The 23,721-nt window shown below is 36.1% G+C and overlaps 3 protein-coding genes across 3 annotated transcripts in view; 1 reads left to right on the top strand and 2 right to left on the bottom strand.

Moving 5' to 3' along the window:
• LOC137405750 (uncharacterized) overlaps window positions 1-14,294 on the bottom strand; it is a 45,070-nt gene extending 30,776 nt beyond the window's left edge. The window contains exons 1-7 of the mRNA XM_068092133.1: window positions 14,127-14,294; window positions 13,088-13,118; window positions 12,252-12,368; window positions 10,727-10,922; window positions 6,632-6,697; window positions 6,060-6,241; window positions 302-485 (exon numbers count right to left, since the gene is read on the bottom strand). Coding sequence (XP_067948234.1) covers window positions 302-485; window positions 6,060-6,241; window positions 6,632-6,682 — 417 coding nt within the window. The 5' untranslated portion in view covers window positions 6,683-6,697; window positions 10,727-10,922; window positions 12,252-12,368; window positions 13,088-13,118; window positions 14,127-14,294. The remainder of the gene's footprint in view (window positions 1-301; window positions 486-6,059; window positions 6,242-6,631; window positions 6,698-10,726; window positions 10,923-12,251; window positions 12,369-13,087; window positions 13,119-14,126) is intronic.
• LOC137407198 (uncharacterized) lies at window positions 10,607-13,218 on the bottom strand. Its single transcript, XM_068093801.1, has 4 exons — window positions 13,088-13,218; window positions 12,252-12,368; window positions 10,727-10,922; window positions 10,607-10,630 (listed from the first exon to the last, which is right to left on the bottom strand). The coding sequence occupies exons 1-4, from the start codon at window positions 13,216-13,218 to the stop codon at window positions 10,607-10,609; spliced, it is 468 nt and encodes a 155-aa protein (XP_067949902.1).
• A 2,974-nt stretch (window positions 14,295-17,268) lies between the features above and the next one.
• On the top strand, window positions 17,269-22,948 carry LOC137407197 (uncharacterized). The gene is made up of 7 exons (XM_068093800.1): window positions 17,269-17,412; window positions 17,722-17,913; window positions 19,672-19,806; window positions 21,266-21,336; window positions 21,457-21,608; window positions 21,705-21,824; window positions 22,878-22,948. Exons 1-7 carry the CDS (start codon window positions 17,269-17,271, stop codon window positions 22,946-22,948), a joined length of 885 nt encoding a protein of 294 aa, XP_067949901.1.
• The last annotated feature ends 773 nt before the right edge of the window (window positions 22,949-23,721 follow it).

Raw genomic sequence — 23,721 nt, 5'->3', positions numbered from 1 at the left:
TCTTATGTGAATACCGTATGTGCTCCAGCATACGACGATTTCCATACATGAAACAAACATCCAAACGGATTAACTTCGAATGTCAATATTTGGTTTACTCTGAATTGAAATTATCTGTACCATAACCTGTTTGGCAAATATCTACCCAGACTTTACTAACGCTACACTTTAATAATCCATGTAAGTCTAAGAGATGCCTCTGTAATAGAGTGAGAGATCGAGCATTTGACCCAAACTTATATTCAAAAGCGACTCTAGCAGTGATCCGATCTTCACCTCTCAATATGGATCGATCACCTACCTCTTTCAGGTAGGTATGATGCTCTCTCCTTACAAAGAAGACAGTTCCTCCTCCACAGTCAGCTGGAACAGGATTCCTGAAAAGGTTTTTCTTGCCAACTAAGATGCCTGGGCTACTAGGCCCTCCAAGGAACTTGTGTGTTGATATGAACATAGCATCCTTGTAAACAAATGGCTGGCTGTCACTACAAGGCATGTTGGAAGGGTTATCACAGGGGTAAGCAACCCGGGGCTCCGGAGCCGCATGCGACTCTTTCATCCCCTCACTGCGGTTCCCTCTGACTTTGGATTTTTTGCTTTAGTTACCATATGCTGAGTAAATAATAAAAATATTGAAGTTTTATCACTAGATTTTGTAATATAATTTAGAAAATTGTAATTATGGTGATAAATCAAACATTGTCGCTTGTTATGCGTCATTATTTATGCCCCAATAAAACTGCCAAACTTACACCAGCCGACACGACACTTATTGATTTTTTTTACTCCAGGTAGGCAAACTATGGCGAATACTAAGGAAAGAAAAGTGACAGAGGAAAATAGAACATTTAATCCTATGTGGGCTGATTCGTCTGCTTTCACTGCTGATGAGAGTGGTTTGCCAGTTTGCTTAATGTGTAATGAACAATTTGCAAACAAAAAGTCAAATGTCGCAAGACATTTCCAGAATAATCACGCAGCCTTTGCTAAAAAATATCCAGAGGGAAATGAGAATAAAAGGCCATTTCAAAACTGATGCGTAAGGCTAATTTGAGCAGAAATTGCTGCATGAATGACATTTGCTGCAGTTACAACTTAAATTAGGCATTTTGTTAAAAGGACTGAACTAAACATGAAGTTGCAATTTTTCTTGAAAGTAACCTTACAAACAACGTAATATTTTCACATTACGACCAAGTTATTATTAGCTATTTTATTGTTCTTTGCAAAAATGTAATTATTTTTCTCAGCAGTTAAATCATTATACACGCCATACCTTTTCATTGTTGTAAACATGGTATAAAAGCTAAACAAAAACATTACATGTAGTATTTATGTATTTTTTAATTTAAAATATCAAAGGGTGTTTGTGGCTACCACTGCGTTCTTTCTGGTGGAAAACGAGTCCAAATGGCTCTTTGAGGGGAAAAGGTTGCAGACCCCTGGGTTATCACAATGCGTGTATAATAGACGAATCTATGTCCCACATTTCTTTTGTCAAAATGATTCAGCATCTATATATATAAATGCGAAGGTCTGTCATTTGTATGACCAATGGAGTTGAACTTAGAACCCCCAGTTCTGCACACAGGCGAGCTAACCACTATACTACGCATCCAACTAGCACTGCTATGGAATAATTGTGCACATACTTATATACCTGCCAATCTTTAATGACAATTGTTTAGTCCACCACACTTCAGGGAGAACGTTTGAAGATTATGATTGCATGAGAGATCATGTCGCAATCTTTTTTCCTAATGCTGGCTTCAGAGCGATAGTCACGGCTCTTATTATAGTAAAAATTTAGACTAGCTAAAGTTACCAACATAAGTTACTCAACTTCATTGGGTAAGTACTTTATAAGCCATAAAACATCGGGCATTGAACTAGTAAGTGTATAACACAGCAAATATCATCTGCAACATGAGGTGTTGTGTACAAATTTATTGTACAAAAAACATTAAGCATGTTGATGATATCGTGGTCAGCTTGGGTGCCTTTACAACCTCCTATGAACTTACAACAGAGATGTCAACTCTCCCGGATTTTGTGGGACCCTCCCGGAAAGGAGATTACCCTCCCGCAAAAATAAAACCACCCGTAAACTTTCGGATTTATGTTTTGTGCTCTAGAACACAAGTGTCAAACACATGGCTCGCGGGCCACAAGTGGCCCACACGTCATTTTATGTGACCTGCGAGAGCTCCACTCATTCACACCCGACGGAGTTAACTCCCGTATTTATAACGTTGTTAGGCACCCAACGTGAGTTATTTTGCCTTTGAATTTTATCTATTCCTTGTATCGTTATTTTTAAATTACAGAAGAATATTTTTGATTGGTTAGAAAAAAGATTTTTGGCCAATCAAACAAACGTACAAATATGCGTCAATGATGTCTGTGGCAGAAGATATAACTAAAATACTACACCTTTTTTGACATCTAGCTAAACCGGAAATCATCGCGGTCACTTTAAATTTTATCGTTCGCGATCAATTTTTTTAACTCCAGAAGTAAATATGCAGATAAATTAAATCAAACATTATTTTTAATGTTTCAAAGTTCATATTAACTTTTAATTTTGTCAATTTGAACCGTTATGCTCGAAAGAAAATGCACTTTTTAGGCTGTCAGCCGTAGTCAGACTAAAGCTGTCATTCAATCTCGATAGGATCATATTGATTCTTAGAGCTGCATATGAAGTCCGAAAAGTCAGGAACAGAGTTACTGAACATATTTTTATTATTTGAAACATGTTTATGACAGTTTATTTGAGTTATATTGGCATGTAGATTTGCTATGCTTTGAAGATCATTTCATAGGAGATCATTCGTCTCCTACACCATTCAGCATTGTACATGGTGATAATTCTACCTCATGCTAGCTGTGGCCAACCCCTTTAGCAGCTTTCATTCACATTATATTTTTAATAAACTGTGTTGTTAAAGACAATCTTAATAAACAGTTTTATATTTAGAAAACTGGTTTATAATGTCAAATTTGCTGTTAGAACATGGGCCCCATCGGGAGCCAAGTGTGCTAGATTTGCACCATTTTGACTAATTATACTATAAAATTTCCCGGGGAGAACCCCCGGACCCCCCCCCACCGACTTACAACACCTTACAGAAGTAATCCAGTTGGACCAAAAGTGACATTATTTAAACAAGTTCAAAAAGTAGATTACATGTAGTTATATTGGCTGATAGTAAGTAAGCTTGTAGAATTTCTAGTTATAATTGGAATGCACTTGCATTTAAGGTTGACTTGCAACAAAATTCACATTACAGTTATTTGATATCAACAAATTTAGGTCATCATGCCTGTTATTAGTAATGGAGATTTGCTGAGCCTCTTTTTCAATGAAGCATAGTGCAAGATGGCTAAAAGAGTTATTTATTCTTTTTAAAGAGGTGTTTTAAAGTGTTTTGAAAATACATGTATTAGTTTAAATTATGTTGATTTGCAACAAAATTCACATTACAGTTATTTGATATCAAAAGATTCACCATGTCTTACTCTGTTGTGTTGTAGGTGCAAAATATGTGGGAATGTGATTACAAGCTCTTAAAAGCTAAAAAACGAACAGTTAATCGCAGCCACAAGAGACCGCCGTAGTTTGGATTCTCTTTCCAAAACGGCTCAAATGTGACGTAGTTGTGGTAGATGGTTTCTGTTTACACTTTCATTAAACCTTATTCGTCGAAATGTTTTCACAAATATACTTCACGCATTCAATAAAACCATGTCTATTGTTCCTACGAGTCCGTTTTATCGTCATTGTAATGCTGTCACTTCTAGCAGTGATATCTTATAAGTTAACGTAAAAAATCATTTAATTTTTTAACCTTACCTCAAAAGAGTGCATATCATTGTCTGATAACCATGACGAGCCTGTTGGTCGAGCCTGTTGGTCACCTGTGATAATCGAAAAGCACTGCAAAAATTATTTTCGAAGTATGGGTCACATGATCAGATTACGACTTGACGATTAGTTCAAGCCGAAACAAAACTGTAAAGTAGCGAGCATCTATATTTGATACGGGTCTTCGGTGAAACACCAAGTGTTTGTCATAAACTAGTGTTACGATAAGATAATATTGAGCTTTTTATTGGCCTTTCAATTCACGTGAGAACATCACATAACAAGACAATAACCAAACCGTCATGGCTACGTCAGAGAAATAAACGGATTCCAATCTACGGCGGCTTTTCGTTGTTTGAGCTTTTAAGAGCTTGTAATAACATTTCCACATATTTGACACCTACAACACAACAGAGTAAGACATGGTTAAACTTTTGATACCAAATAACTGTCATGTGAATTTTGTTGTAAGTCAACCTTTAACAGAAAAGGTCCATGGCACATTTGATGAGCTTGATAAACCCTCTGATATTCCATGTCATATAGCCATCCATCCATGGTCATTATTATGCTGACCTACTAAAGGATTGATCATGGTCAAATGTGAAGGTATAATGATCTTCCTAAGATTTACCCTCATAATGGACTCCATGTCGAATTTTAACCATTGACAAATTCCAAACTTCTCGCTGTGACCTTGCAAAAAAGAAAACCTCAAGAGAATTACAACACATGACTTGTTTGGCGTGTCTATTTTTATTTGTATCATTTAAGGTGTTTTATTAAAAATATTAAATTGCTATATTTGCAGCTTCGCAAAAACTTGACTACTTTTTGCGAACATTTTGGATCAGTATTTTAGCATCAGCCTTTCATGAGCAACATTTTCCTGTATGAGATCAATTGTAAACAATTTTATCACGATGATTGTGTTTGCATGAATCCAATTATTATCATCGACCTTTGCTGAAATGTTGTCAGCCCGAGGCTATATTTTTACAGACATTCTAATGTATCAATTGTTTGATAGTAAAATCAGTATTATGCTTGACAATGGCTCATATGCTGAGTTTATATACAGCGATAATGGGGCGACACCTGGGTGCCCATGCGCTACGCTAGACCCACAAGGAGATCGTATTCCTATAGGGTGATATAATAGAGCGATGGTTGTGCGACACGTTATGGCAGTTGTTGTTTCTGCATTTAAAGTAACAAGAAGGCAAGACCTATGCCCTAAGGTCGCAAAGGTCATTTCCATGGCATTTGGATGGCTCATCTCAAGGGTGCTTCATTTCAAAACAGCAACACTGAGTCATGACAGAATGAGAGTGACATGGCTGTTCCCATTACGACATTGCAGTACCATATGTGGGTGTGTCGCTATGCTCACTGCATGAAAACCTACTACCGTACTTTTTGGACTATTAGCCGCTACTTTTTTTTACGGAGTGCAGCTATTCTGTGGCTTTTTCTTTCACCGCTAGAGGCGCACTAACCAGAATCTCCGATTAGTGCGCCTCTAGCGGTGAATGAAAATACGAAACAATGCCTAACGGTATAATTTTCCGTTAGGCACTAGGTTAAAAAGCGTCCGCTAATACAAAACAGTGCCGTCAGGCACTGCTCCATTTTAAACAGGAAAGTTGCTGCCGTGTTAAAAAGCACCGTCCTGAGTTATGCGGCTTATACAAAGGTGCGGCCTATGTATTGTTTCATTACCGTCTTTTTTTGGAAAATAAAGCAGATGCGGCTTATAAAGGGGTGCGGTTTATAGTCCGAAAAGTACGATAATAGTCAAGGATAATCATCAGCAAGGTTGCATATTTTCAGAGACATTAACCTGGTCTTAAAGATGAGCTTATATAAAACTTTAGTTGATTTTATCAGAAATTCCTACTATTTTTCAATTATTTGCTATCGTTTTTGATGTTTGAGGTTGTCTGACTACCAGGGTGTTTTAAGATTAAAATCGATAAAACTTGATCGTGGTTAAAATGCTCAGATCAAACGAAAGTGCAATTATGATGTCTATAGTTACAAAAAGATCGACAGAATAGAGATACGCAAGACTGCATCTTGAACACAATAGAATAATGCTGATACTTTCAGTTCATCTGAAAGTTCATCTTCGAGTGTCATACACTCACACTTACAGTCAACCATCAACAATAGATCACAACATGCTCACCCTTGGCATACAGGATTCATGTTGAGCTCGACATAAGGAGCAGCCATTGCATAATCCCACAATGCAACTGCTCCAGCCTTGTGGAGACGAACTGTAATGTCATCTACCGGCAGCATGTGTCCGGTGATGTTCGAGGCAGCAGCCATACAGCCTATTAAAGTTCGTTGGGAGTCTTTGAAGCGCTACAGTTCAGCAAAAGGTCATAATAACACATAACAATCAAAGAAGCTTTATACAAAGAATTGTAAAACCATAAACTAGACTACTAAAAGATGGTGAATGTTTTTGAAGAGATATTTTCTTTGGATTAACCATTACACACCACCTTCACCTGTAAGAACATTACACACCATCCTTGCCTGTAATTCAAGGAAGGTAGTCATGCAGCATGTCAACAAATATAAAAGTGGAAATGTAGTAAAGAATATAGATTTTGGCATTTCAGGTTCAACCAGTCTGTAGCGTGTGACAAGGTTTCACATGGCATAAACGATTTGACAGCACTTTCTCACAGCCATCATATAACAAAGAGAAATGACACTCTATTCACCACGACAAATATCTTGTTTTACCTTCAGAAGTATGTCCAGCTGATCCATGTTAAACAATCCTTCATCCGTCATACTGACTTGGTGCACCTGGTCAAACAAATGCAGTTATAACTTTACAATTACAACAGATATGTAACTCTGATACGATAAATTGAACTATAGAATAATAACAGTCGACCTAGTTTGAGCACCTTAGAAACTGTCGAGAATAACTGCGTGTATAATGTAGTATTTAGACTACTAGTAGAGAGTGAACTCGAGTATGGTAACCTCGTGATTAAATAATCATGAAACAGACAGTTGACGAAAAAACTATGTATCTTCTACAATTATGTTATAGCATTTATTATTAAATTGTGAAATATATAGACCTACTACAATAAGGCACTAACCAACACATGGTTAGGCTAGATTGCCCTTTTGTATGATTGCCTTTTTGTATTATTGTCCTTTTGTATTTGTCCGAGTATTCTCTTAATTGTGGCACACTATTTTTTTCATGGCACACGCTAGAACCATGAGAAAAAAAGGAAAATTTCTGAAATGCATCATCGGCCACGGCAGCACAGTAAAGACATAAAAATTCAGTCACAATTTCAATATGGTAGGATAACTCCTAATTATAAAACAAGAAACCCGTAAAAGAAAGCTCTCCTGCTGCAAGAATTTCTTGAAAGCCATGAACTACTTTGGCCAGCAGCCCAATTCAGAGGCAGTGTGCAAAAAGACATAACTGATAACTTTCTAACATTTAGCTGTAACGATGATGCAGTGAAAGGTGGTACAAATCTATTATATACTGTCATAAGAATCTTGAAAATCTATTTCAGAATATATGTACCCTGTTAGCATAACATTTTAACAGTTTTCATCAAATAAAATGACAAGCAACTGACTGCATTTGACGACAGTTTTACTACACGCACTTGATGCTAAATTCTTCTTGCAACCTTACAGCCTGATAAAATGTGTCTTATAAAGTTTGAGATGTATGTTTACTTTCATATAAAGATACTAGCTGATTACCCAGCGTTGCACGAGTAACAACAACTTTTTTGCCCAGAAATTTATTTTTAATGAACATATACAACATTTACCATTGTAACTTTTAAATGAAGGTGTTTGTTTATATAAGTACATATTATTATATTATATTATTTATATGTTGTATTATGAGTTTAACGAGCTGAATGTTCCCTAATAACTACCAAATAAATTTGAGTAACTTACCTGTAAAGCTAGATCTTTACCAATATTTTTACTAAAACAATACCCTCGTTTTGGGCCAGGTTAACAATCGTTACTGTGTTGGTCAACAGTGCTATTTATTAACTCCAAACAAGCTCTTCAAGCATGACTATCTCAACCAATGTAATCATTGTATTTCCATGTATTTGGTTAAGTTCGCTGCCTCTAGATCTGGAGGTTCCAAGAACAAATCCTGTGCAACGCAGATTTTTCATTGCTAGTTTTAATAGTTATAACTGGACACAGGGTTTTACAAAAAGACAAACACTGAGATTTATATACATAAAGTTTATGCTAGATATACATATATTTATAGCATTTTGGGAAGCCTGGCACATACTTTTTTCTAGTACACTGGCAGTTCTGTGCGCCATTAAAAATTGGCAGGTATACTAAGTATATCCACAAATATTCCATAGTATGGCAAGGTGATCGCGTGGTTAGTATATCGGCCTGCCAAACCAGTGTTTAGAGTTCAATTCCACTGCGCAGCGGGTTTTGTTCCCAACGCTAGCAACTGCTGCAAGCGTGCATATTTTATTGCTCCAACTGAACATACGACAGACCAAAACAGATATACAGTGCCGTCAGAAATTATGAGACCACCTCACATTTTAAGAGACAAGGTGGTAGCAATGATTTACTGGCTTAGTTTTACAAAAACTATCATAAACCATATACCATTAGATGCGGAATTTTTTACTGATTAATATGAAGCAAATTTCCATCACATAACAATCCATACTTATTTTTATCTCAATCGAAAGGCATATGCAACTGACATGAATAAAAAAATGAAAAGATATTTTCGTGTTTTTATTCATTTTATTATTTTATTCATTTTTTATTTTTTTATGCCAAACTATTTGACTTTGTGAGATTACAGAATGCACAACACATAGTGATGACATCACGTTTTACTACTAACAAGCTATGTGGTCGGACACTGAAGAGATAACTTGATGACACTAATTCTATCACCAATGCTGTAAAAGAATGAAAGACTCCTGATTTACTTTACTAGAACAAGGAGAAAATTCTGCATCTAATGATGTACAATATGTGGCAAATGAATGAATTAATATGGTGCCAGCAGAGGTGCAAAGTTGAACAAAGGCGAGAATTATTGGGTGGTCTCATAATTTCTGACAGCACTGTATATATATACATAGATAGAAGAAGATATAAACATTTTTGACGAACTAAACAACTTTTTAATCAGTCATTAATAACTATAAAAAAACCAAAATTTTGATTCCGAAGTTAATTGTTTTCTATTTGAAATGATCTCCATGGAACCAAGAATCAGTGTTATATCTATGCATAAATTGAATGACTGAGACATTTACCATCCAAATTTTTTGCATTCTTATAAACTAACAATGTAAAAAATAGTTGTTGTTAAATGAAATCGATTTAATACATGTATTGCCATGACTTTTATTTTTATGTATCAGAATCGATCATACCAGCTGCAGTCATGATGCAGTTAATAAACTTTTCACAATCAACTGTAATTGCAGTTTTGGTTTTTATTAAAGATATGAAATGCTTTTAAAAACCGTTTTAATACAATGCTAGCAAAAATAAACCTGGGGCCAACCACTGCCAAGTCAACCTTGTAACAAGGTACAATAACTACCGTAAAACCTCCGTTTGAATGCGATAGCGCTCTATTTTTCAACCCTTCCCCTATAATAGGGGCATTTAATTAGAAGTAACATTCAAATAAAGGGTGGCGCTGTATTTTTCAACTAGCTCATCAGGATTTTGAGAAAATAAATTTAATCCTTTTATAGGCAAAGCGATGCTAATGTCGCCTATACATGTATTTTACACTCTCCTTCGGGCGGACTGATATTAATGCCATCGGCCTCAGCATTTTTGCAAAATCATTTTTCGTATGCGTCGAAATATCAGAGCGAGTTAAGTGTGGTACTGCCATTAATTATTTTAACGGTGTCGTGTTCATAGTTTAAAAAAACCATAAAACTTAGTTTGAAAAAGGAGATTATGTTTTTAATCTTTTTAAAGACTTTTTTTACTGTTGAAAATTAGAATACATCATATCAATGGCTGCTGTTACGACGTACGGTGCTCCAGAAGAGTTTTCTCATCGTCCATCAAAACGCTTTCTAGTCTTCAGGTAAAATTGTAAGCTATATTATGGACGTATCTGAATCTGAATAGGGTTTAGACTCTAGTAACTTCAAATCAGAGTGTGGCTCTGATGACTGTGACGATCAATCTTTTCAGATATACAGTGTTAGAGTGGTGGTCAAATAGAGGTGGTGTTCAATTAAAGGGTGGCATTGTATTTTTCAAACTTCTTCTATAATGGTGTTCATTAGAGGTGGCACTCAAATGAAGGTGGCGTTCAAATAGAGATTTTACAGTACATACTCCATTTTCCAATGCATTTTCCTTTGAAATACTTGGCTTCGTTAATAAACTGTGTTAATGTATTATAATTCCAATAATTCTAAAAACTAGCAATCCTATTCAAATGAACTTTTGAATGAATATCACAAAAGCTTATAATCATTGGAGTTCCGTAGTTCTCCAACATAACTGATACAGTCTTTCTCTAAGGTAATAGTTTTTCAACTAGATCATCCGTGCGCTATTAGATAGTGAATAATAATTTAACAGAATTAATTAACTATGTTAGGATGCTACAATATAAACTTTATATAAATAGTTTGAAGCAGTTTTGGTTTGCTAATCACTAAAACAATACAAAGATTCCTAAAGTCGCAGGAATATAATATCCTGTGGCAGTGTAAACAGAGTGTAACCAATCATTAGGCAGCAAGAGTTGACACAACTGTGCGCATATGGCCAAAGACAATAGAATGAAGCACTTACATCTTCTGTCAACTCTCTCCACGGCAGTAGTGTAGAATGATGATCATATGGACCAGCTATAACAACTGGTGTTTGTGACGAATCTTTACTAAGGTCAAGGGCATTGATGAGCAAACGAACTGCCCCAGTGCATCCCGTTCCACAGAATATCACAGCATCGTGTTCACTAGCATTCACACAATCCCGCACTATTGACCTGCAGTGAGCGTAACACTTCAAAGAACCTGAGAGAATAGCATTTCACATTCAGGCAACCGCAAATCGCTTCTATTAATTAGCAATTTATAATTTTTAACTTCGGAATAAGTGCAGACTTGTCGTTGTTTCGTCAATAAAAATATAAATACAGAAAGTCTTCATTTAGTGACAACTCGGAGCAACGACAGACTTTAAAACTGTTACAATATTCGATTAACACAAATTCCTTGTAATTACGACGGTGCAGTAGCAGTGCATATGTAAGAGTAACCATGCCATCACACATGTACAAAAAGTTGGCTATGGCCCCGCAGCTACCTTCTACCTATCTCTCTCTCAGTATCTTGTATTTTTCCATGTTAGTCATATACTTTCTAGGATTATATCTCTATGCAGTGTTCATTTTCAAGATCAATGCTCTTATATCACTCAAAATGTGGAAGAAAGGCAAAAGTACTACTTCTAAAGGATAAAAAAATATATCTTACAATGTATAGTTATAAAAATAAATCTCAGTAATTGTCATTTGTCTGTCTGTTGTGTGTCCAGTAATAGCGATAAAGTTTTAGAAACGAAGAATGCGTTTCGCACTGGATTTGAATTCAGCACCTCCAGTTCTGACGGCAGCAAGCAAATCCATTAAGCCACACTACTTTCAATTCAATGGATTAATCATATTCATAGTCACTACATCACTTAAAATACGCATAACGACGTTGTGTGACCGATAAAATCACTGTAGTTGGTTTCACGGCTCACATTATAGAAAGTTACTCTAGTAAGATATGTATTAAAAGGAAAAATAATAGAAGTGAAGAATACTGCACGCACGGTGGTACACTACCATCACACATTCTCATTGATGACGTAATGGTTAGGGACATTCACTTCCGATATTTTAGTCTAGCAAAGGACTCTAGCAAAAGGTGCATTCTAGTACGTGTCCAGCCAGCTCATATAGGGTTTCGAAACAAATACCAGCTTTTCTGTTCATTTTACAGCATCAAGTGAAAAGGCAGTTCAATTTACAAGCTCAAACTATAACCCATGAACAATATAATAACTGTCAGGGCCATTTGGCTTGAGATAGAAGCTGTAATACTTAAAGAATCAACACAAAGTCCGACTAGAACTTTTGGGAAATATCAAAAAACTTAAATTCAAAGTTGAAAAATCCTAACTTGACGATACTAAAAACATAACAATAGCACTTTGAGTAGTAACTGCTATACTTTCACCATCACATCAAACGAATAGCCAAAATGCAAGTCAAGCAAGAGATTGTACTCCTTGCCTCCATCTCTCTCGGAATACAAGTATCTACTACCTAGCCTCATGTCTGTAAAGTGTAGACTGGAATCCTGTGACAGAAGTAGTGGTGTGGGTGTTGCCATAAGCAGGAAGAACTTCCTTGGCTATGTAATCCTCGAGGAACTTAAGAGACCTGCAAAAGTGTGTTGACAGTTACAGTCATTGCAATGAAAATCGGTCAGCTGGAAAAATATAGGTCAGCATAAACATACTTTGTTATTAAAGAAAAATATCAATTTTCAACAAAGACATCATTTAAAAATATATTTCTATTAGCATACAACTGGAAAAAATCTATTCAGGAGCTAAAAGTGAAAAATTACCAGCATAGTATAAACAATTAGAGTGTAAAAGTACAACGATCAACTAGGAGTATTAAAGTTAGGTTTATCGTTGTGTCTGTAGAAGTTGTCAAAATAGGTTATCAGTAGGCACATATTGTTGTCTTTAAACCATGTACATCAATTGAAACCGAGTAATTCGAACATTGTATGACACAAGTTACTTTACTTTGAATGTTAAAACCAATACTTGCTTAAATTCCATACTGAAAAATGGTCATGCTGAGGTGATCATTTAGTTAAGATCTGATTTTAAATAAAACATTTTAACCAGTTATTAGCCACTCTCCCACCATGTCACCGTTATTACTGAAACGCATTTGCTAAACGTTTTAATCGATGAGACTAATTTAGATTGTGGTTGTGGCAACTAAACATATGGATTTAAAAGCTCAGTAAAAATAAAACGCAGTGGATCTATAATAGAAATAAAGACAAGATAACGGACACAAGGACATGATTTGATTGGTTAGGTGAGTGGGTAGAAGTGATGGGGGAAGGGTAGACTTACCTCCCTGAAGCGACATAGTCTGCGTAGAGCACTGAAAAACAAAACAATATTTTGAAATCGTCACTCGTAGGCCTGCCAGTTTGTGGTTTTCGTTGATTAAAAAATAAGTAGGCTATGATATCTTCAAACATCTTTCCTGTTTACGTGTGGTTCCGAGTTAAACGTGTGTGATAAAATGTCTTTGAAGAACTATGATTCTTCAAAGTCATTATACACAATTAAGGAAAATCGAGAACAGTTGTAGATATACACCTGTTTGCATGTTGAAACAAGTACTCGCTTTAATTTCATGTTGAAAGATTTACATGTTGAGGTGATCATGAATTAAGATCTGATTATAAAGTTCTACAAAAACTTTCCAGGATGTGAGACACCTTCTCACCACTTCACTATTCACATTAAAATGCATATTTAAAACAAGTCAATTGACAATAACTAATTTTGATTGTAGTTTTGACAACCAAAATCATGAATATAAAAGCTCAATGAAATTATCCAAAGGGTACGAATGGCAATCTACTTTACCTATGCAGATTATAAATAGGAATAGCCTACAATAGGGTCTTGAGGAAATGAATAGTTATAATAAAAGATGCTAATTAATATTTTAAAAATCGTCTCAGACAATGTCAGGATTCCAATATATAGTTCATTGATTCTTATGGGTGACTCAATAAATTTGCAATAATCATGAAATAGCAAACTCGCCGATTTTTTCAAACAAACTAAAAACGCAATGGGTAAAAATGCCACCTAGAATTCACTTAGTTGTACATTGTGGTTATTACAAAATGTAAGGACAAGAAGTCTTTGTGAAATACGTCCAGCACAATGAACTAGAAAATGGGACAAAACGCCATACAAAAGATTAACTATATTGGAGGAAAAAGAAAACATGAAATACTAACACCTATAAAAGGCTAAAGCCTATGAAGTTTCAAAACGTGGCAAAATGGTCAAAAGCTGGTTGAATTAGGGTAGCGAGCGTAATGAGTTTATGGCAAAGTTACAGGCATATCAGTCATTTAGAAGCACTTACCCTTTCTAAGACCAAAGGGACCTTGAAATACGTAATCATGTCCGATTATTTGCGTGTTTAAATATTTTAACAATTTTCCCACGTCTTTACATAAGCTACCATCGTGTGAAGCTATAATATCACGTGTCTTTTCATCAACAGTGTCGAAGTCGTAAAAGATGCGGTGCCCGAGCGCCATGCCTCAATTTGTTTATGTAACGGTCTTGACCTAGACTTAGTTTCTATAACAGTGTAACAGTAAAGCAGGGTCAATAAATTTGGATTGTTCGACACATGTACGCATAATAAACGTAAATGATATACTGTACCGTAAACGTCAGTAAATCGCGGATCAATGTCTACCTGATACCGTATTATCGACATTTGTCTTCGACTAACCGTAATACATTCGCATGCGAAACCCAGGTATATGATGCTGAGTCTAAGTGTGCGAAAAACAAAAATAAAGGTCTTTCAGCTGGATACACGGACAAAGTTATCAAGCATTTTAGCGCTTGCTAACTTGTCTTCACGATGAAATTGCACTAACGCTGTGTGTATCATTTGAGTTGCTGAGAATTATTTACAAAGTAATTGCTTGAGTCCATGTAGGTTTTTAGTCGTTGAAGTTTTACATTAATTCATGTGTCATTCTGAGTCATTCGATATCTGATATATTGCAATGACCAGGCGTTTTTAATTACCAAATACTTTTGTTTGGCCACTGAGTATATATTCCTTTTTTTTCCTTTGTAGTTGCAAAGTTTTGGAAAGCTTCAGCCATGTTGTTTCATCTAGGCAGCTCGTTTGACCTCGTCAGTTAAACTTTGAAGGTGTTGAAATTTCTGTAACCCTTAACATTACGGCTTGTAATTATATGATTATATATATGATTTTGTAAGCTACATGCTTTTATTAGCCAAGTCTTGGTTTAATTTACCACACCTGAGTTGAAGGCCTGGTTTACATAAACTTTGGTAACATGGCCAATGTTAAAAGTTTATCGCGCTGTTATGAGTAATTAGGAAAAAATTTTGTTGTGTATAACTGATCCAAATTTACACATAACATCAGTGTTGAATTTGCTTTATCATCTTTTTCTATTTTGAGTATGGTTAGTTTGCAGACTTTTGCTTAGCTTGTGGGAACTAAATTGATTATTACTGGTCCATTTACTAGTTAAAGTGTGAAGCTAGTATAAGCAATACTGATATTTACCAGTAAAAGATCATTCTTTATGGCAAATTATTAAAATATCCCACTAACAAAATTCGAAAACAATATAAATGACAAAAGGTTAAAATAGCCAATAAAAGTTACATCCTTCCTCAAAGGGTCGTCCATGTTCTTCTGCTTAGTTCTGTACGGCTGTGAATCTCATTGGTCAAACGAGAGTCATGCCAGTCCACAGATATAGAGGCTCAGCTGATGATAAAAAATGAGGTTCTATAGTCAGGAAAAGATGCTTTGTAGATGCAAGAGAAAGAGAGCCTCAGTAGGCACTCAGGAAAAAGGCTGCATTATTGCAGCGGTTTTCTTTTACAGTTGTCTAGCATGTGGGAAGGCTAGCATGCAGGGAGTAAGTTGAGTGTTAAAGTTCGATGCTTTATGTCAGGTGTTCGAAGATATCTTGTTTGTGTAAGTCTCCAGCTGATATACATGATGTAGACATGTAGGGTGGAGCTCGTGATTAACTCCTGGTGTCTAGGGCGCGTCTGGCAGATCTTTAAACGTGTAATCATCTGACATGTCTCCAATGTCTCTCTGGCGGTTCGTGGCGGGTCATTGATTCATTTTCTGTTATGGATTCCCTCAGCCCTGGAGTTTCTACTATGTTTGTGGTTGCCTTTTCAATTATGGATCTTTTAAGCTTTGGGCGTCATGTCGTTAGTGCATATTAGGTGTGTATTTTGTATATCGTGTAGTCTGGCTTAACTCTCTGTTTGTATCTTTTTTCAAGGATATATTCATACAACCGCGCAATAGTAAATGTGAAGTAAAGCTATTTGTATTGGTTCACCACAGTATTGTAACGGAATGTTATCACGAGCCTCTTGGTGTGTCTTATTTGGTGCTGTATTACAAGTTTTTTAGCGAGCAAAATGACATCTAGTAAACCAGCAAAGAGGTTTTAGTATGAGAAAGAGAGGACAACTCTCACTTGTAAGATCATCGTTTCACTATTTTTGCTAGATGCGGCAAAGTATGCCCAATGCTTTCCGGCATTCAAGCTGCTGGATGCAATACAAAAGAGCTGCAGCTGACTCATTATACTGCCCTGGAACTAACAGTGTTCTGTACTCTGTGCTTCTTCTAATGCATTCTGATGATTCCACCATTACCAATTATTGCATGATAAATCGAATTAAAATGAAGCCATGCTAAAAATTCTGAGAAAAGTAGCCAGTTTTCTAACCTTTGTTTTGTAATAGCGCTTCAAACTGAACATATACCACTATTGGTTGAATTTAAAATGACATCCAAGGTCTATATATCACCGTTCAGCTTTCAAAAAAAATTGTTTGCTGGCATTAGCCCTAACTTTTCAATACTCTACCCAAACTGAATGTGAATCTGGTATTTAAAAAGTAAGTATTTAGCAAGAGTCTGTACAAATCCCAGCAGAAGTTTTGTTTTCACAAGAATCCACTAGGCAAAAGTGTTTTTTAAGCTTTTGAAAAGGCAACTCTGTGAGTTACCAATCACATCCAAACAAGTAGACAGCAGAAGTACTAATACAAGTGTCATATAGTTAGAATGTCAAATTTGTGCAGTAAGGTATGTTATTGAGCGACGTACATATGATGAGCGGATGAGCAGATAAATTAAACTAGTTAATGACAAGTCAATTGATACTGACTGATAACATTAGGCAACAGATATTTGTGCGTGTGTGTGTCTACCAGCGAACTCATCATAACATGGCATCGCGTTTAAATGTGAAAAAATCCTTAAAATGTCAGCTAACTAATGCACCAAAACTTGGCAGAACAAGTTATTATTAGATTTGTTAGAATTCAACAGCTCTCACCAGTTGATAATCATTATGCAATTTCGATGTTATTTAGATGAAAGGCATTTAATGTAAGGTTCTTTTATGGCATTGATTAGCATTAAGACTTAGTATTTTACTTTTAGCTCTTCCTGGCTTGACTACATAAATATGTACAATAGTAATAATCATAGGGAGTCTCTTGAGCATGCCAATGATTGGCTTACAAAGAGACTTCAGTTGACTGAGGAGCAAGTAAGAGAAGGGGAAGAGGTTAACGCGACCCTTACTGAAGAGAATAGACACTTAAAAACGGTTAGTTATGAATATTTCGAAAAGATTGGGAAACAAACATGTTTCTAATGCTTCATTCAATTTTTTGTCAGGTAATTTTTTTCAGGCACATCTTTTGAAACCATTTAAAACCATGCCCCTTCTAGGACAAAATTATATCATAGACTTCCAATCATTTGACTACAAACCAAAGTCTCTTAGATTAGTTTTGTTTTTCCATTGGAGATTTGGGTGGCGAATCAAATCATTGAAATGATTTGAGTGGTGAAGCAAATCATTGAAATAATTTATTGATTGTCAAAAGTGAATTTTCTGAAATGCTTATTGTAGGCTAAAACTGTATTGAATGCAAAGCTCGATGACTTGACTAGTGAGTTAGAGCAACTGCAGACGAGTGTCCAAGACTACAGTGCAGAGAAGCAGTCATTACTCAGCAATATTGGCAGCCTTGAACAAGAAGTGTCAGTGCTTAGACAAGAGGATGAGAATGCCAAACATCTGGCAGATGAACTTAAGAGTGAGGTGGGTTATTTGAAAGTAGCAGCATTTTATTTGTGTACCGTATAACAGGGTAACTTTGGCTGTTTTTGATCGATATTTTCGATGGTACGTAAGTCAGATAGTATTTGAGTAATTTTTTAAATTTGTAAATAAAGAACCTAATATTTCTTACAGTTACTGCTTATTCAAAACTTCAGATAATGATCCAATTTAGAAATACACAAAAAATATAGGGGGGGGCCAAAGTTACCCAACATTCGGAGTAACTTTGGCTATCAATGAGTTTTCAGTTTTAAGCCAAAGTTGACAGTTCATAGGGCAACTTTGGCCACTCAAAATGTCAGAAAGTAAGAAGCTAATAGTAACAACATATTTTACAAAGATAATTGCAGGTAATCATCATAATAATAAGTTATAATCATTATAGTAATAGTTATACAGTGAAAAAAGTATTGACAATATAAAACTAATCAGTTGAATTAATTAAATTTGTATTTTAGTAAAAAAAAATTTAAAACTGCCAATGTAACCCCGGTCTACGCTACTTGTTAAATTGTTGTACTTACCAAATGTTACCATGAACCTTGACTTGTTGGTTTAGGCTGATAGTTGCTTAGATGCAAAACATATTATTATAGATATGGTATGAAACAATTTATATCCAGTATATAAATATCAGTGTTTGTCTGTCATTCGTGTGTCCAGTTATAGCAATAAAGTCATACGGACAAAAAAGCCACTTTAGAACCTCCAGGTCTGCAAACTGGCTTGTCTATCCCCTAGGGCCTAGGCCATGCGGGTATATTGCTATAAAATGGGATAATTTGTAGTTATACTTATTACAACTACCAATCTTTAATGCTGATTGGATAAAATAGCACGCTTCAGCTAGCACACTTAAAGATCATGATATCATGAGAGATCATGATGCAATCTTTTTCTTAACGTTGAGTTAAGTTATAATAACAGCTCTTATTATAGTAAAGATTTAGACTAGCTTAAGTTACTCAAATTTATTGGGTAAAGAAACTTAGCCAATTAAAAATTGTTTTTTATGCAAAAACCTATTTTATTACCCATTCAACACCGTAGAACTATGTAGAAGTACATGGACATTCCCCAAATAATTGAGTGTGTAGTCACATTGACACGTTTTTGTGATGGAATTGTATCGAACAGCATAGAAATGAAACAGTACAGGCGTGAGAGTATCGTATTATTTATTATAGTGTTTGATTACGATAGTAGGATCTTGGTAGGGTAATAAGCAAACCATTTTACATTCAGTAGCTGTGAATAACTGGGAACAAGAGGTTTATACACGTTATCACTTAGCAGAGAGCATAGACAGCAATCAGGGTATAATAATAATATCTAAAGATATAACCACTTGTAACATCAGAATTGAATATTCTCTCATCACTCTTCGTAACAAATGATAGCATTGACTTATTCTAAAGAAGATCTGTGGTTCCAAAGACTTGTGATTATGTATTTATTATTGAGCAGACTGGTAATTCCATAGATGTATCCAAGTTATATTCTTGTTTTCTTACAACTTCATAAACTCATGTGAGTATAGACTTGTGATAGCATTGTCTAATAAAATAGTGATATGCGAATAGGCTTGATGGACAGCTGCAAAATTCTGAATGTAGGTTGTCTTTTAACGATTGGCTGCTTTCAAGATGCTACCATTATGGCTCCCACAATCATAATGTATGCATCTTCTAACACTATGGCTTCCAGAATAATGGCGTATACATCTATGGATTGTAGATGGAGCGGATGCAAGACATGGTAGCGAGCCGGGCACAGGAGGTGGAAGACATGAGGCTGTATATCTCTCAACTGGAAGACAGGAATGAAAGACAGGAAGAAAGGTCTGAAACCCAGTTAGCAGCTATGTATCAGGTCAGGTCATTTTTTATGTTTTGTGGTCACTCTCTGTCCACCTGTCCATATAGACCGTTTATGGTCACCCTCTGTCCACCTGTCCATGTAGACTGTTTATGGTCACTCTCTGTCCACCTGTCCATGTAGACTGTTTATGGTCACTCTCTGTCCACTTGTCCATGTAGACTGTTCATGGTCACTCTCTGTCCACCTGTCCATGTAGACTGTTTATGGTCACTCTCTGTCCACGTAGACTGTTTATGGTCACTCTCTGTCCACCTGTCCATGTAGACTGTTTATGGTCACTCTCTGTCCACTTGTCCATGTAGACTGTTTATGGTCACTCTCTGTCCACCTGTCCATGTAGACTGTTTCTGGTCACTCTCTGTCCACCTGTCCATGTAGACTGTTTATGGTCACTCTTTGTCCACCTGTTCATCTAGACTGTTTATGGTCACTCTCTGTCCACCTGTCCAAGTAGACTGTTTATGGTCACTCTCATTCCAGCTCTCCAAGTAGACTGGTCACTTCCTGTCCACCTGTCTAAGTCCTGACTAACCTTTCTGTGAACAGTTTTGATTAATAACGTACTCTAAAAACTTTGTAATATTATATGCTTTGCTAGTTGATGGTTAAAGTATAATATATAACTAACCAAGTTGTTATGTGCAATATAAAAAGCTTCTCTGCTCCAACAGTTAGCATAGTTTAAGTGCTTTAATCGGTTGTGTCAAACTAGATGCATGTTAGTCTAGTGTGCCATGAGCATAGACCTATTAACTATATTTAATAGGTTTCCAGTACTATACTGAATAGGTCTATGGCCGTTAGAGATCATCTGATGGGCTGATAAGGCACAGAGAATAACTATTTACACACTTATTTTGTAAAACTGGAATGCAGTCAACATCTTCAGGTGTTAGAATATCCATCAAACTGAATGTCATAAGTGCGAGTCCTGCTGAATGCTAACTTTTATCCTTAACAACTCCAAACCTTGCTATGGACAGACAGACGCGCGTCTTATTATAGTAAGGGTTCTCTGAAAGACTGTCAAATCTATTAAATATCACTGTGCAGAGATAGTTTTGCATTTTGAATGGAAATCATGTTTCTGTTCAGGTTATTCAATGCTGTAAAACATGTACAATGTAAAGGCTTGTTACCACATCTCTAAGGATATTTTTATTCATAAAGACTGATGAACGTTTGGAGAAATCTTTACTATAATAAGAGCTGTGTCGTCATTCTGTCTATCCGGAACCATGTTAAAAGTGTTAAGAAAAAGAATTGCACCGCATGGGAGTCGAACCTGGATATTCAGATTTCAACCTAAGCTCACTATCATTTGCACCACTCAACCACATTTCCACATCAGAGAATGATTGTGCACATAGTTATTACATTTGATGATCTTTAGTAGCAATAATCATAATACTAAATGAGGGAACTCGCTAACATCTATAGTTACAAACAGGCTCTCTCGGAGAAGGATGAGTACATCACTCAGATGCAGAGAAATCTAAACGACATGGAAGCATCTTTACTGTGAGTAGATATCAATATAGCTGCCGAGCCTCTTGACACATCTTAACAGTTTCTCACTATCAGTCTTCTGAATTCATAACGCTGCGTCATGAGGTGGCCATCGCTCGTATTTTGTCATAGCACGAAAGGTTCAACTCCTGCTGATATCTCCAAGTCATTAGCGATAGAAATGGTTGAAGATGACAATATCTGCTTTTCGAGTCCTGTGGAGGTCAAGGGGTCAGTCGAGTACTTGCGGAACAAACTGGCGGACGGAGCGAGTTCTATCAATGGTTAGTCATGTTCCCTTTCGTTTATGTGTTGAGATGGCTTGTCTATTGATCTGTCAGTGTGTCAGTGTTTATTCCTTTTCTTATGAATTATTATAGAACTACAAATGAAGTTGGAAACAGTACAGGTAGCCAATGAGATCTACCAAGAGGAAGTAAAAGACCTTCAGTGTAGACTGGAGACGAGTCTGCAAACTCCGCAGAACTCCCTGAGCGAAGGTAAGTCAGGAACCACAACAGTTCTTTTCTTGAATTACCTTTATTTTTGGTTATTCTCAGCTTTTTTCCATGGTTTGCATCATTCTTGTCCAGTTTGACCGGATTGTATATTTACTCTTGTTTGCTGCTCGCTCTCTTTACTTGATCCATTATTCCATGTTGCCTTACCACCATCATTTACCACAGCATTCTCTATTTCGCTATCCATCATTCCATACTGTCTTACCTTTATCCACCACTGCATGCTTTATTCAAGCCGTATGTCCATGTTGCGTTACCCTGATTCCCCTTGTGAACTCACCTAAATTGATCACCATTGCGTACTTCTTTGCTGCATGCTCTTTCACCCTGATCTATTATTCTATGTTACTTTACTATGATCCACTACTGCATGCTCTCTTTCCTTGACCAATTATTCCATGTTCCCTTAAATTGGTCCGCCTTTTGTGAACTCTCTTAGATTTATCCACCACTGCATACCCTATACTTTGATACACTGCTGCATCATTTTTCACCTCGTTTCACCATAGAATGCTCTAATCTATCAAGTATTTTCACTTTCATCCATTTATTTGTGAATTGAGAATTTATGGTTTATCGGGTGAATGAATCACTTTATTTTCATCTTTATCCACCACTGGATGCTCTAGTGCACTTCGTCATCATTGCTACTTTTCTGTTTGTCCTATTTTTAATGATTTATGGTGGAGTTGGTGGTCTATTATCTAGATCCACTCCCGTCTATTTGTTTTGTTGCATCAATTTACGTGAACTGTTAATTTTGCTTCACCCCTATGTTCCTCTTGTTTTCATCCACCCCTGTCAACTCTCATGCTATTTTTTATTACAATTTCAGCTTCTGTCTCTACCCTTAGCATAGCTATGCTTTTACTTACCAAATGCCACCCAAACTTGCAATCCGGACAATTTCCTGTTTCATTGATCATCAAAATCCTTCATTTTGATCAGGTCACTTGTTAATAACTGTCATGTTTGGTCAGTGTTATCTTGGAGCCTCAGGCTTTTGCACAGTAAATGATCAATTGTTATTAGTGACCTCTGCTGCTTGTAGTCGATTTCTCTGCAATGGCTGCTCTCCTCCAGCTGTATTCGAAGGAAAGTGATAGTCCTTTCTACCAAGATATCAACTCTCTTCTGTTTAGAGGGAATCATGTAGAGGTTGCACCTTCACCATCTCAGGTGCATATCAGCAATCAGTGCTTTCCAAATGTTCACTTGTTTGTTGTAACCATGCATGTAAACTGCATTATACAGTAGACACTCTTTTAACGTAAACCTATAACATAAATTCCAATTAACGTATAAATTTATGTAAAGTTTTTGTTTTGTATTATATAAGAAATTCCATATAACTTGAAGAGCCAAGTCAGTAAAAGTTGTCAAATTCACTTTGAATAACGAGAGTACTATCGCTAGCCTTAGAAATATTGTTTTCACTTTTGCCGCACTTTCGAGAGAAAATAAAGTATAGCAGTATTATATATACTAGTATCCTCGCAATCTAGCGTGACAGATTAGTTTTTTTTATATTTGAAGAGCCAAAGGGGCAGGTTTGGGAAAATCTTGGAATAGATTAGACTATTTACATGTGTTTCGTTGTTTGAATAACAAATTCCTTATCCTTCATTTTTTCGTGATGTCATTCTATCGTTGTCTGCCATCTTTATGGACAACTTTTATCGTTAAAAACACAAAGTTTCTGCAATTAATTATTGCAATCAATGCTTTCGTTTGCAAATTTTTTATTTTAGTATCAAAACAACACCGAAAAATACTATTCAACAGAATGACGATCATTTTCTACAAATATGGCGGCTTTTTCGTGGACGAGCGCACGTGCAAACAGGATGATGACATAAAAATGATGGATACCTTA

The sequence above is a fragment of the Watersipora subatra genome, chromosome 10 (assembly GCF_963576615.1).
Source record: "Watersipora subatra chromosome 10, tzWatSuba1.1, whole genome shotgun sequence".
In the NCBI taxonomy this organism is placed as follows: domain Eukaryota; kingdom Metazoa; phylum Bryozoa; class Gymnolaemata; order Cheilostomatida; family Watersiporidae; genus Watersipora; species Watersipora subatra.
This window is presented reverse-complemented; position numbering and strand designations above follow the sequence as displayed.